The 15,900-nt window shown below is 39.6% G+C and overlaps 1 protein-coding gene across 4 annotated transcripts in view; it reads left to right on the top strand.

Annotated features, from left to right (window-relative positions):
* The first annotated feature begins 48 nt into the window (after window positions 1–48).
* hdac9b (histone deacetylase 9b) overlaps window positions 49–15,900 on the top strand; it is a 40,171-nt gene continuing 24,319 nt past the window's right edge. Inside the window, exons 1-4 of one of the 4 annotated variants that reach the window (XM_031298993.2) lie at window positions 49–146; window positions 236–376; window positions 5,666–5,735; window positions 5,954–5,993. In XM_031298993.2, the coding sequence (XP_031154853.1) occupies window positions 5,954–5,993 (40 nt within the window). In that variant the 5' untranslated portion in view covers window positions 49–146; window positions 236–376; window positions 5,666–5,735. Of the gene's footprint in view, window positions 147–235; window positions 377–4,127; window positions 4,305–5,665; window positions 5,736–5,953; window positions 5,994–15,900 lie in introns of those variants that run through there. The other 3 variants (XM_031298995.2, XM_031298992.2, XM_031298994.2) reach the window with 3 other exon arrangements.

Here is a 15,900-nt window from a genome sequence, read left to right on the forward strand (position 1 = left end):
TAGTGGTTGGTTGTTGCTAACAGCGTCCTGTGACAGACGCGCTGTGTTGAATATTGCTGTGTTCGCTCGTGTCATAAGTTAATACATGTAAATATTTTTTAACGAACGATTTTATTTACCATGCAATGCAATTCATTCACATTATGGTACATCTACTGCGCTCTTTTAAATAAATGTAACTGGCTATTTGGTCGGCTTCTCAGTAACAGCTTCTTATTATTCTATTTCCACACAGTGACTCAAACAATCGAGAACAACGCTACCATTGGACGCAAAGCAACTCTAGTGGAGCCACTAGGAGTACAGTGTTATATTGACAACATTATTCTCTCAGGAAGAGGAGTTTGAGGTCACGGACTCGCTCTTCTTCAAGAAGGTAGCCTACTCATTCCATGTTGACACAAAAACATGCTACATTATTAATTAGCCCAATGGAAACCAGGCAATCCGTTTTGAAAGTGTGTGCAGATATTACTAGCAGAAGCATCAGCGGTTCCAAATGCCCAAACTGTTATAAACAGCACTTTTCTTCTTCTTTATCATGGTAAAAATGGGAACTGATGGGGTAAGTAATTTGTGTTGCAGCTGAGCCAGTGCATACACAAAATAGTGGTGCTCACAAGCTGTTTGGAGGAAAGTGGTGGAAATGCACTTGAACTTCGACCAGACTATACACAACCATATTCCTGTATGCTGTCTAAACTCTTGGACATATCATATGGGTTTATGCTAGGATAATATAAGACCATAGACTATTTACAGTCAACGTATAAGACAGTATAGTATCCACTGTAACAAAAAGTGAGTTCAGAGAAACCCACAGTTTGATGGTGGGTTTAAGGTTTAAATCCTCACTGTTCAGGTCCTGTAACCTAACACCAAAGTGTGGTGGAATATGGCCCTCTAGTGACTTACCCTTCAACTACAAGCAGGCTTTGAAAGTATGCTAGCTGATGTGCTTCAAACTGAATTAAAGGCTTACAGGAGAAATACAAATAGAATATTTAAACTCTTGGGAACTTAAAGCCCAAGTCTTATTGTTTGTTATTTATGCATATTTAATTGACACAGGGTGAATTTGAGAGCACTATTGACGTGTGTGACTTATAAAACTTTTTGTAATTCCTGTAATAACATTGATAATAATTTGCACAAACTTAAAATAAGTTTGAACAAAAATAGTAGTGTTAGTGATTTCAGATCTAGAGACAAGATTATAAACTAATTTTTCTGACAGAAATTTAAGGAAAAGAAGTGTATGCACTAATCATCCTGGAAAAAAGGGTGTTTGTTGAATCACTCATGGAATGTTACAGCCACAACAGCTGATGATGTAGGACAGTAATTTCCCCTGTATGGTGAAAATACCACAGACTAGACTGGGAGGGATGACATTATATGGACGTGTGCCAAAAGGCTTGGACACAAAACTGTCTGTTTATGGTGCACTCAGTGACTTAGTGGTTCTGTCACAGACAGTACATTGACATTCAAAAGTTCACAGTGCAGTAAATCATGACTAGAAAATCTGCTGCTATATATATGTGGCAGCTACTGTACAGTCAGATCATATTGTGGCACATTATTTGATTTTAGCAGTATAGCTATTCAGCTTCAACAGTTCAGTATAGAAATAAAACATGAAAAAATGTGAACGTAGCATACTGATAACATGTAACCGCTACAGTATTAAAACACTAAGAGCAGTGACACTTGAGCAGATTCTCTTTCTGTTGAAACCACTTAAATGATAAATGACAATACATGTGTATTTCACTTCCTTACAAAAACATGTTAGAAAATAGCAACTTCTGTAACTTATTCAATATGTCTCAAGCCTTCAGGCAGGACACAGAGTTTATTCCCTGTGGTTACTCTCCACCATTGATTACTCTCTGCCCTTTGTTTCTTAATGGCATCTTTGCCATTAAGAAAATAAATAAGTAAAAAAGCAGTATGGCAAAGTAGTACAGTTTTGTGAATGAGGGAGGTATTGGGGGTCTTGTGAAAGAATGTGGGTTATGCTCACCAGGCAACTTTCCAGGGTAGTCTCACATTTCAAGGCACTGGATACAAAAAGAGGGGAGAGGGAAAGGGTTGCGGCAGCTATGTTGATGATTTTGGGTGTAGGTCGGTCGCCTTTGCTGGGGGTAATCCTTCTGGATCTGTCCCTAAGCCCCGCAAAGGCCACAGTAACCAAAGCAGGAATAATTCCTGACTGGGGCGGCTGAGGTGGAGAGGGGTTCCCACAAATTAAATTAGGAACAGGAGAAACAGCAGGCAAATGAGTGCATAAATGGATAAAACAGATGAATACTCACATACCTCCCCAATCTGCACTCCTCTTAAAAATTGCACCCTGACCCACACTTCTTGTTTACAGGACCCTGTGCGTGTGTGTGTGTGTGTGTGTGTGTGTGTGTGTGTGTGTGTGTGTGTGTGTGTGTGAGAGAGAGAGAGAATACAGAGACAGAAAGCATTTTAATTCTTTGCTCGACAAAAAATCCAAACATTTTCAGGTCCCCCCACCAAAACAGAACAATGTAGTAACAATAATACAAATGATACAAAATTACCAGACAGTTAACCAAATTCTTAGCTGGCACTCTTGCTGAGAAATAACATGGTCCTTAGTGTCCAGGTGCCAGCTGTGGGGTCTTGCACTGCAATGAGACAGCCAGAGTGATATGCATGCAGGATCATGCCTCAGATTCACTGATGCTGGGCCGTGCCCCTGTCTGTCCAGCCGTCAGGATGAGGGATAGCAAACAGCTGGACAGTCGGTGTCCTGGGATGAAAGTGGTGTCACCCACTGGGTCATTCTCAGCTGCTGTAGGACAGTGGCAAGATGGGAGGAGACAGGATTTCAGCTCACAGCTTCCCACCACTGTTGCTGGAGTGCTGATGTGCTGATGTAGAATCAGAGACCACATAATCAGCAGATAAACCAAAAGCCTTGTCATGTATTGTCTTCTAAAAGTCTAAAGGGAGGGTGAGCAACAGAGTTTCATGAAGCATTACAATTGATGGTTAACATGGCCAAAATGGATGAAGATGTATCAAAACATCCAAACACATAAAGTGAAGTGGAAAACAGGTGGACAGAGATGAGATTAGGTACTTTGTTCTTCTGCTAAAGGGAAGACATTTGTCCTCCAGACCAAACAGTAAACTGAGAGGCAATGCTTTGAAGTGACAAATAAAAATGTGAGACCGTGGACAGCTGTAGATTTATGACGATGACAAATCTGCACATAATTTGTGCTAATCACACAGGCCTTGCTCCTGGTTGAGATAAAAGCATCTCCCTGTTTTACCAAATTTCCTGCCAGTGGGCAGTTATGTACCAAGAAGAGAGGGAAAGTGCTTAGTTGGTAGGTTCACAGCCTATTGTTCCTTCTTAGCTTTAAAATGGACCGAGTGCAATGACAGATTCTTTGATAACTTGCATTACAAACCTTGTCTGAGCACCAAATCACTGGACATATAAGAATAGATTTATTAATACAGCTATATTCATAGATGAATGTTGTTGCACAGCAGCAACTGATGTGACATGGTCAAATACTTTGCCCCAGGCAAAGTCTCATTGAAGTCCAAGCTGATGACAATGACAATATGAATATGACCAGTAGATGGCGCTCTTTCCATTTAAAAAATCTTTTTGTGCTCTTGTGGACGCTACAGGTGCTATTTTAGGAGGTTCACATAGACTGTAAATATTATAGAGGTGCATCACTGCAAACGGTACTACTCTGTAGATGCAGCTGTCGTATATCCACATGCTATGCAGTAACAAGCAAATAATAGTCTCTGTACAAGCAGTGAGCTACTCGAGTGTCTCATATCCCCATAATTCCTGGTGATCGTGGTATAGGCTATTATAATGTAATGAAGAACTTAACAGTAAAATAATAAAAAGTAAATCATGCTGTTAGGATAGAGTAAAATGCACGCACTCATTATTCACATGCAAGCCATTTTTATCTGAGCTTTTTAGAAGTTTACACAATAGGATATAGCACTAGTGAAAATGATCACCAGATTAGTCTGCTAAATTCTTTTTCACACCGGGAGATGATTAATGAACTTGCAGGAGACAGGTGCACCTGAGTACAGACCCCTCGTCTCTCCATCACAGACGTTATCATCAGTGTTGAATCTGCCACGTTACCTTGGCTAGGATTTTATATCGTCTCCTCTCTTTAACCACGTTAGACTATTTATAGCTCTGTCGTCATATCGCATCCCGCATGTTCTCCAATCTTAACAATACACGTCAAATCCTCAACCCTGTCCTCAAGGTAGATAAATAACGTTTCTACTTACTGTATGTTTAAGTCTAATCTGAGTTTAACAAATTCGACGTGATATGTATGCAAATACATTGTGTTTCAAAAATATGCAGTGGGTAATGGTGTTTAAGCTAAGAATGAGTGTCTAGCTAACGTTAGTGTTTTAACGTTAAGTTATGAGTTATTTGAAGCTATATTACCGCTAAATTGTGTTTATAAAATGACAGTTAGCCTACAGCCTAAGCAGTGAAAGCAAATAGTTAATCTATATGTTCTTAGCTAGAAAACAGTTTGCTAACACTTAACGTAGGTCGGCGCATTAATATTTGAATTAACGACGTTACCGATTGGTTCTGCGGTCACAGGTGGTTGTTTTGTAAACGATTTCTATTGTGAGTCCGCCAATAAAAGTGGACCGGGAACTGTCTGTCTTATAACAAAGCCCGTCTACCTTATTAGAAATTATTTGCTGATAACCTAACACGCTGCGACATTCTCCACTCAACCACAGAAATGGAAGCGTTTTTTGCTAAACTACTGACTGACGGACCATGATCATCGTTGCTTTTATTATTATAGTCATCTATAAGACTTTCTTACGAATGTATATGATCGCATCAAACGTGGTTGACGTGTGAAAGTCCTCATTTAAAAAAAAACTCGTTAATCACTCCTTGTCATGACTTGATTTCACTAATATTTTTAATATAGCTATTACATAAGTTAGGCTATTACACTAAATAGGAAATAACAATCAATTGGGATTGTGAGCAGGTTGATACATTTGAACAACTATGAGTCCACTAATTATGACCATAAATCTACTCAATAAGCACACTTCCATCCTTATACAATTCTCAGAGGTGCTTTATATTACAGTATATCCAGTGGTAGAAGTATTCAGATCATTTAGCATTCATATTGTAAGTACTCCTGCAAGCAAAAGTCCTGCATTCAAAAGTTTAATCAAGTAAAAGTACAGTTAATTAAGTGACAAAATGTACTTCAAGTATCAGAAGTAAATATTGTCATAATGCAAAATGACTACTTGTGTACTATTATTATTATTATTATTATTATTATTAGTAGTAGTAGTAGTAGTAGTAGTATGATATTAGATCATTATTATGATGCATGACATGTAGGCAGTACCTTATTGTTTTAATTGGTCAATGTGGAGCTAATTGTAATTGCTTTATACCTTGTTGGGTAGTTTAATCTCTTTGTACATACTTTTGCTTTTTTCAGTATATTGTTTTTCTATTTTAATATACTTGCACTATACACAGTCTATGGAGAGAAGCACTTAACAGCAGCACACTGTACTGTGTACATTTATGTATGTAACAAATACATTGTTGAATCAACAGCTACTGAAGCTACAAAAGAACCAGAACTGCAAGCTGATGAAGACATGAACATGCCTGGGTAAAGTCAAAAGTAAGGAGCTTATTCATTTCTTAAGCATCTTTTTAGATGCCAGTAATTACAGGTAATTGACAGTGTAGCTGTTGTAATGAAGTTGATATTATAAAGTTAGTTTGGTTCTCAGTTGTTTTGCTGGACACAGTGTCACTCCAATAAAAACCTTTAGCAGATGTGTTACATTTGAAATGGCTCCTGTATAATGGCTTTGGTCACTATGGGTCTTTCCACAGATGTCATATGGTGACAGCATTTCAATCTTCGCTGAGCCAGGTAATAGGAAAACACACGAACCACAGACGCTCCAGTGTACACATGACATTTTCACTTAGACAGCAACACAAGAAAAACACTGCTCATTCTTGACTTTCAAGAAAGCCTTTCAAAGCCACTCCAAATGGCCCTTCAGCTGTCTTTCCATGTCAGAATATTTATAATATTTTTACATTGGACTTTTTCTTGGCAGGTTAATGCTCACAGATGTCTGCACTGCTCAGATGGCTTGAGGGGGCAGGTACCATCTGAGCTGTGTCAGGGAGAGAAAGTCATTTTAACAGCACCTTACACTTAGCTTAACACATAATTTCATAGTACCAATGAATGTGTTAATGAGACAAAATGTTTTCGATAGAACAAATCTTGGACGGCATCTGTGAATTATTCACTGGACCTGATAAGTTGGCATGTTTAGCTATACAATTGGCAAACAGTATTCACAGAAGCAGCATGTTGTATGTGACATTCCTGCTGTGTAATGCACGTTATAGTGGATTATTATTGGCCTAAAGTTGGCATCTGGCAGATTTGTCCCTGTAAAATATTCTATAGACTCCGCAGAATAATCAGTCAGCTACTAGCAGAGATGACATAAGAAGTGAGAGGGAGCTTGTGTTTTAAAGTGGAGAGAATACAATGCCTTTTGTTTTTTTTCCTCACAACTAAAGTGATGGAAGCGATGAATTATGGTTTGTCACTGTGGATTTATTTCCTGAGTTTGTGTGCCATCCTTGACTGACCGTGACAGTGTAAAGGCAGCCTTAATGTCATGCAGCAGAAATTGCAGTTAACAATTAAGAGAAAGAATGCTGTCTTGTTTTGTGCCGGCTGACGTAAAGTATGACATAACAGAATGATTAATGTCTTCTGCCTCAAATGGGCACAAAGGAATTGTAGGAAAAACACAATTGTAAGCCTGTGTGTATACATGTGTGTGGGTGTGTACAGTGCAAGGGTTTCTGTGTACAGGTGTGCCAGTGTAACAAAATGTAAAACATACATAGATAATGACAGTCTTATGGTAGAATAGCAACTGCATTAGGATTAGTTGCTTTGCGAAAGAGCCATGTAGTATTAGTAGTATACTGCTTTTCTAGCAACAGTAATATAAAGCCAGAGTCTTATGGTTTAGTATTTTTACTTCTCATGTATTGGCGTAAATGAAGTAGGGTGGTATGTTCTCATTAAGAAACCAACATGTCTTCCCAAAATAAAACCGAGTTCAATTCCATTTGACGTTTATGACAGAAAATGTCATAACACATTAATAGTGCATAATGAATCTTACACTGACAGGTTGGTTTTAAGACGGAGGCCTTCTATGTTTATTTGTTTATAACACTTTGAAAGGACAGAATAGCAGAGTTGCATAGCATTAGACTCAGAATATATCAATCAACTAACTTAATAATCGAGTTATTATGAGTTTTAGGTGACCGGGTTATAGCTGTTATAAGTAATGTATTAAGCAGAGGATTTATTCCTTTCCAGTGCAATAATTATTATGAAGAGGTTGTGTATGTTGTACCAACTAGAACTTTACAGCTCACAGTGAATGCATGTTTTTTCATGCCGTGACTTTTTTAGAACAGATCGTCTGATTTTTCTTTATAATTTAATGAGTTTGTGGAGCTCAAGATACTGTAAAACATTATGGGACATTTATAAGAATTCAAAAACTCATAATGGACTACGTATGATGACATACTGTGTCTAAACAAAGCAATTACAGGTAAATATATGATGTACAAAAGACTCATAACACCAAACACATAATGTTGTATAGCCTATTGTGTTAGTTTCTGATACAGTTAGGATATCTAGCCTAATTGTAATGTTCTCATGTTGCATACAGAAGGGCAATGAGCATGGAGCCTTGCAAAGTACTGAGTTTTAGGTATTAGGCTATGTCTTTGCGATGCCATTATAGGTAAAAATCTGTACGTTAGCTCTTGCAATTCTGTCATTATCCACATATTTCTTGGGAGGGGGCAATTTGTGTAATTCTGTATGATCCAAAAGACATAAAAACAGCTTTGATAATTAGTACCCAGCATCTGGTGCCAGTCTACATTATGTGTTCTTTAGCTGGATTTCTCACATGGAAATAAGCTCACATTCTATCCATCATTTCACTTGAAAAATGACGATGAATAATAATTATTTAAATTCACCTTTGGTTGCAATCACAGAAATACTTCCAAAATTCTTAAAAACACACATTAAGAAGTGAGATTTGTTTCTTAAACATACACCTCTTATGATATGTTTATTTGTGTGGTCCAGGATCTATTATTGGCTCTGGCTGTAAGTGTTTTCTGTTCCATAACAAGTTGAATCCCCAACATGGCATTAGGTTACCAGGCAACAGTGTACACTCCGCTGCTTGGTTATAATTTTCTTTGTATAGTTATGATGCTTAATAGTAAGTGACTACATGGCAGTCTGCCAAAATTAACCACTGTTAGCAGAACCCGAGAGCCTGATGTATGTCAGGAGGCGTAGAGGCAAGCAGTCTATATTTGGCTGTTATGTTCTCTTCAAAGAGACGAATTTTAGGTCTGGACTTGACATTTCTCTTAGACTGGAAAAAAATGGGTTTGGGTCTATGGTATGGGTCAGTGAGTTTTTGCAGGAGGAGGGGTGTTGTTGATTCCCAGAGGAAGGTGCTGGTCTCTGTTCTGCGGTGGCTCATTGTTATGTTCTTATCATCTGTACAATACAGGAAGCTTTAATGACAGCAATAGCAATTATATGTGTTGAAATACAACACTGTCTTTATTACAGAAAAGGCTTTCAGGACACAGATTACTATTACTTTAACTATTACTGTAATCCACACAAGATGCCCATAAAACTGAACAAATTGTCACCGCCGGGTTAAAACTTTGTACATTTTCTAAAAACTCAACATATCATATGTTTTTCCTCTGCTTTGAGAAAATGCTCTGACCTCGTCAAAACCTTAACCCTTGTAAAACTTTGTATTTTCAAGTAAAAGAGGTGACATGTTGGAGATACTAGGTTAAGACAAGGACGTGGATTGTACTATAGCAGCTTGGTGTCAGTCTGTGAACATCCCAGCCAGGAGATGAGAGCCTGGTGGATCTAGCAGGGGCACAACATATTCACATGTGATGTTAGAAATCAGTCAGCTAAGATCAGTTTATCTGCCTAGAAATCATCGCTGAGCAGCTACGGACCTACTTCATGATGCTGTTTCTTATTCCACTTGAAGCCTCTAAACTCACTGATCATTTGCATTATTAGCAAACATCTTAGCATTTGTTTCCACTGCAATATAAGTAATATAACTTTATACTTTTAGTTCTGTTTTAGAATAGTCTCTTCAATGTGTGTTGTATGTGTTTTGAGGTTAGACAGAAGCAAGCACAGGGCAGTCCTGGTCTTTATCTCAGTGTGTTGTCATGAAAAAGAGATGGAGAGTCATGTTCACACCTGTGTGGCTGTACATGTAGCAGACATTGTGCAGACCATCTGAATGTAGCCCAGGTGCCACAAAACTATTCTGACTTGAATATGTTTTTGGCGGGGAGGGGGAAATCTGGCTCCTGTTGCAGCTGAGACGCAGAGCTTGGTGGGTTCAGCCTGATGTTTCAGTGTTGTTCATCCAGCCTCACTGTAAACCCCTGGGCTTTCTGGGGGGGACCTACCTCCATTTGTTTTCACTTCCTGCCCAAATGGAGTTGGAGAGATGAATCACTCATGTCTTTGAGAGGCCTCTTGTATGGATGAAAAATGGGAAGATTTAAGACTCCCGCTTTGAGTATTCAGGACAGATTAATAGGCTTTTTATTTCATTCTTTAGTTTAGATTTTTCATAAAGGCGTGCTATTGTTCGCTGTTTATTTTCACCTTAAATATGTTTATCTACTTGTCTGCTTATCTGTGTGTCAGTGTGCCCATTGACAGGTCGCTATGGAGAGTGCCCCTGCCCTAACTCGATCCTGGTCTGTCAAATCTGCATGGTGAAATCAGTGAAGGTGATAAACCAGCTGTGCTTCAGAGTTCTTGGTATGCCTAGCCTGACAGGCAGATTGTCACTTAACTGTCACAGGGTGGGGCTGTTTTCCTTGATGGCAGAAACAGACAAACTTCAGACGTCAGGGGCCCATTAGTTGTCACTCCATGCCATCCCATCACCTCTGGGGCCCTGATTGCGATGCCATGCATCATGCTAAACATCTCTTTGTTGTTACCTTTCATCTGTGGGTACCTGCCACCTCTCTCAGCCCATCCTGTGAGTTATGGGACTGCAAGAGGTCATGGCCGCAACCCCTCCCCACTTGGCGTGAAATGTGCAGAACAAACGGATCCAGGAATTACACAGAGATTGGACACACTGACTGGATATCTAAGAGCAGAGCCCTCGTAAAGGTCTCTGTGGCCAGATAGGTGTGAAAGGGTTACCAGCCCATCTGTTACCAAAACAGAAGAGCATTCTTTAAATTCTCCCTTTTAGCTTTGAGTGGCATTATCTCAGCCAAGCTGCTGACAAAATGTAAGGTTTCCAAAAAGCGAGGCTACTATTTAGACTGGAAATTGATAGTAAGGAAGGAAGGAAGTTTTACTCATGAATAACATCAATGAATGGAATCTTTTATCAGTGAGCAGACCAAAATAAGAATGAAGATGCTAAGGATTCTTTCTCTCATTTATGAGGTCTATTTTGCTCTTTTAAAGGTACGAATCTCTATACTTTGTAGTTGAAAAGGAAACATCCATGTTCTGAACTTCATTTCATCTTTTCACACACAGCTCTGAGGAGATCACACAGTTGAAACCGCTTTTGTTTTTGTGCTGGTAATTTCAACATGGTTTATAAAAGAGACGGCCAAAGCTTGTTAGGCCCTGTGTTATTGAAGGGGCTTGGTTGAAAAGTCAGTTTGGTTACTGGATCCGAGATGAAAGGCAGAGGTCATGAACGCTGCAGCCACACCCAAGCACAGCATGGTGGCATTGCTATGTGGAATTGTATGCATGTGTGTGTTCGTTTGGCTGTGTATTTGTTTGCAAAGGGAGTGTTTTGATTTGTACTTCTACATTATCTGTGCTCCTTGAAACTCTGTGCTGTCCAGTTGCTTTAGCAAATTGTTTGCTGTGTGTCACAAGGAAGGCAACTGTAAGATGCCATAACAGCATGATCGCAATTACATAAACCTCTCCAACTGTGTCAAAAAAACCTCTCCAGGAGTACACATCCCATTTCCTTGAAACACACCTGATACTGTATAAAGCAGGGACTTTTTGAAATTACAAACAAAACACTACAGTCCAACTATAAATCTCAAGAAACTGAATACTGAATTGTGAGTATGTATTGCCTTCTTGGTCCTAGGAGTGTGCTATGGAAAATTCAATGTAATATCTCTAGTATTTCTAGCCATTCTTGGTTTCTTCATTTCTTGTTCCTGTTTTAATCAACCTGCAGGGTGCAGTGTTGCTGAAGGATTTACCGGGCATTTTACCCCGCATGGACAGTGTACCACAATTACAAGTCCTGCTGCCTTAGTTACTTCTACGCTTTCCAGTCTCAATCAAGCGGATGAAACTCACAAATAGGAGAATTGATTGTTGATCAATAAGGAATTTGTAATATCTTCATTATAACAAACCCATGCAATGACACAAACCACAATACAACATAATTGTGTCAGTGTGATATAAAAGTGATTTGACAAATAGTGGAAAAACAGACTGAATACTTATACCACACAAGAAATGCATCAGTGATTAAAGCAACTGAAGCACTATTATTGTTTTCCCACCAAACAAATGACAGGACCACTAAACCATGCCTTTGCCTCTCAGGGGAGAAAGGAAATGGGGAGCTGTTTGAGTTTTTTAGGCACTCATAGGAATTGCAAAACTAGAACATTGTCTTTAACATATACTTGGGAGTTTGTAACATAAGCCAGCCACTGCACAAGGATATGATAGCTCATCAGGGTGAATTTGTAACTATGGTGGAAAAATGTATATGTTGCTGTAATAAAATCCAGAAACTCAAGGTCACTCTAGCAAAGCATTTAAAAATACATCTGGAGCCCCTCCAGCTTTATGCATATGGAGCAGCCCAGACATTAACATTGTAACAGAGGTGGCGGGTGCACTGTGGGACATTTCCCGGTATGCATAGCAATAACTTAATAATCAGAGGAAGAGCTATTTGTCTGAGGTATTGTTGCGTCCCAGACCTTTGAGGGACCACAGGAGGCGAGGACTGTGACTGTGCTGTGGTCAAGTAAAGAAGTGGTGGCGTAGGTGGAAGTGGCTTGGACAATAAGCGTCAGCCCACCCTTCCCATAGTAAACTTGATTTCCTGTTGCACTTTTTTTTAGATGGACATTTAAAATCTATGAATGGAGTTTTTCTTGAGACTTTAAAGGTCATTGACATCTCCAGAATAGCCATCAAGAAGTAAGCATAAATTATTATTAAACAACTACAGTTTTCATTTTGTTATGTTGTTGGGCTATTAACATACTGTGCCTAACATATTCAGGTCACGAAAGTGAGATGTGTCCCTTTAAAAGAAAATGTGGAACTTTGAAGTGAAAACTGCTTGAACTTTTTCTGTGACTGAAATAACATTGCTGGTATTTTGCCAAAGGACAAACAAGCCTGATTAAGTGTGTTTTTTTGGTAATACCAAAAATATGTATTTTGTTATTTTATTAAGATAATAGCTCTAAGGCACTTGGGAGGGATGATGCTATGATTATCCACTCATAAATGGGCTCTACCAGCAGGATATGGATTGGAAGGATGCCTCTGAACAGAGAACCTTTGTTTTTATTAATCCCTCAGGGATTTTCTAAGGTCAGCTAAACTTGGCTGGATTCCATCAAAGTCACATGTGTCTGTTTGGGCGAGTGTGTTTGTATGACACAGATGAGGCATTTGACTCCTGCAGGCATTTTAATGATGCAGGTCTAAGAGGCACTGATGTAATGATTCTGCAGCATTTTTCTCTGAATCCTGCGTCATGTTCATTGGTTAATAGCGTGCTAAAATGCCAGCGGACATTAAGAATGATCTGTCAAAGGCTCTAATCAATGCTAAGCCTTTTGGTGTTAGAATATCGTTAGAGGATCAATAGTTGTGTGTTGCTTTGAGAGAAGGTGCTGGCCAAGGTGGACGAAGTGGAACATAAAGTGGGCTTGTCGTGATTGAATGTAGGATGGAAGTTGTACAACAACAACATGGTCAATTTGATACAAACAGTGGATCAATGGTTTCCAGCAGAGATGAGCACACTGATCAGTAAAAATACTGAGAGCTGCCCTCTGTTTCCAGTGTGCCTTTGTGCTCCATATCTATTTTTAGAAAGCCTATGGCAGCAGATGAAGGCAGGGCATCGGGCATCTATTCAAAGTTAGAAAGTAAACTGACCTCAAGGTCAGTGCACAATAAGTGGATGCTTTAAAATGGTGTTTTTGCCTTTTTTATGGTTCAGTCTATCGCTCACATCTCAGATAGAAGGTTCACAGCAGATGAATGAACACACTTTTCTGAAATGCTTTTTTTACGTTTAAGGATTTATGTTATTTCATCTGTCTCTTTGAATAGCACCATCTCTGTCTTTTTTATGTCCGGTCTCTCTCTCTCTCAAGAGAAATGCATAAAGCTGCATGGGCTCTATCTAACTGTGGTATTAGCTGCATTACAAAACTTTGTTGGCAATGTTTCAAGATTAAATGCCAAACATGACTGCCTTTAAATGCTTTTTGATGTTATTTGATCCAACCTGTTAAGTGCATTCTATATCACCATGAAAGTCCAACAGGAAATACCACAGGACGCCAGGCAGAGTAACCCAATAAAAACAAGAGCACCCAAATCATTAGTGGGGAAACACGCTCACATAACACATCCAGATGTACAGGCTAATTGGATTTTGCCATCAAATCAACAGTTGTAGTGCCTTTGTGCTTTTATGAGACTGACCGCAAGGTAAAGGGAAAATGGGCCGTTTGAAGTGACAAAACTTTACCCATGGCTTTTAGCAGTTAGAATGGCTGGGCTTGGTTGCCAATAGAGCATGCTATACTCTGCATGCAGAGACTGGGGCAGGATTGTGCCATGGCCTCACTCCCTAAATTGATGTAGGAACTCTTTCACAGTTAGCAGTGACTCATCAGAGCTGATGTCAGTAAGATGGCGGGCAGGTAATTTTCCTTCTGTACCATGGCTGCCCCTGGAGCTGTGGGGTGTCCTCTAGAGAGAAGAAACTCAGGGGGGCAGCATGGTTACGTCAGAAGTTGCTGTTAGTATGCAGCCCCTCTCTTGGGAGGAACATCCCCTCTGACTGGAGAACTCAGCAACTGACAATGATTACATCCGCTACAGTCCTCCCAGGTTGGCATGATGAAACTCTGCATCCACACAGGCAGGAAGACAAGCAATAGGTAGGAAGTCAGAGAGGTGGATTAAACAAATTTGATGAAAACAGATTCTAATAAACATGTATTTGTTAAGATCGTGTAAGAGGGCTACGAGAGTCCCTCGAGTTTATTCTTTTTTTATGTATTTTTATATTTTTTTTACAATAGGCAATCCCCCTCTGAGATACATGGGAGCTTTGAAGTTCAGAGAACACGGTACAACAAAACATGGCTGACTCATTCCCTCCCACACATAGATCATCTGCTATTAAGGGGAACAAAACATTTTCTAGCCGGATCAAATTAGTTATAAGGGCCAGTGTTTGTCCTCATATCTGTTGCAACACCTAAGTTCAGCTCCCTTCCTCCTCCAGTCTGCCTCCCTGCTGGGTTTCATCATGCGCAGTGTGTCACAAGGCAGCAGTGCTATGGTGATTAAGCCACAGAACTTGGGAGATGATTTGGAACTGGTACAGTAATTGTGGTAATGTGAGTAGGCTTATTTTGTAGAAAAAAACAAGTCCCCAGGTTATGACTACAGTTTCTCAAAATAGAATGGAAAGAGCTGAGGTACCATGGCAGGAAGTATCTCTTTGTTGTATTTCTTGTCCCAGTAGATAATGTATATTGGCTCAGTTGGAGTAAATAACATAATGAGGATGTGTGTATGGTTGTACGTGTATGTGTGTGTTTACTGACATCTCTTGCTCTTTAAAATAGGCTATAATGGCCTTTCATTTAAATTTGGAAAGTGCTCGTGGCACTTCACTGGTCTGGCCCACTTGTTCCCTCATCTCTAATATTCCCCCACTCCATGTCAGTGCTCTGATATCAAAACATACACACATGCGTGCACGGAGACAGACACTCACACTCACACACACACACACACACACACACACACACACACACACACACACACACACACACACACACACACACACACAGTTTGCATTTGATATGAGGGAGGTGACAGACAGTCGAGCCCATGCCCCGGAGAGCAAAGCGGAGTGGCTCTCCAGCAGGGATGCTGACGTTCACACTTAAATGCTTTAATAGGACTAAAGTAGACAAAGGCCACCAGTGACGCAGTAGGAGCTATAATGGGCTTGCCACATTGCAGGTTTACTGGACCCTGCCTATTAGACAGAGCTATTTTCAGTCCCACAATCCCTCATTAGCCTCAGGAAGCTAGGTATACAGTAAATAAAAAGTGTAGGTTAATCTCTGCTAACGTTTCCTAGTGAATGTCTCTGGGTTTTTTAAGGAGCAGTAGGTCAGGTTGACCGAGGTTTTTTAAACTGATTATGGGAACTTTTTACAAGTGCAGAGAAATGAGTTTGATTTCTTATACTTTGTAAGACAAAATAAAGCATGAATGATCAGGATTTAACATCAGAAAGACTGAGTTTGCAGCCTGTAGTATTTTTCACAGTAAATCACAGTAGCAGGAACATTGCAAAATATGCTTTGACCTTTTAATTTCAGGACTTGGA

The sequence above is a fragment of the Sander lucioperca genome, chromosome 10, assembly GCF_008315115.2.
Source record: "Sander lucioperca isolate FBNREF2018 chromosome 10, SLUC_FBN_1.2, whole genome shotgun sequence".
In the NCBI taxonomy this organism is placed as follows: domain Eukaryota; kingdom Metazoa; phylum Chordata; class Actinopteri; order Perciformes; family Percidae; genus Sander; species Sander lucioperca.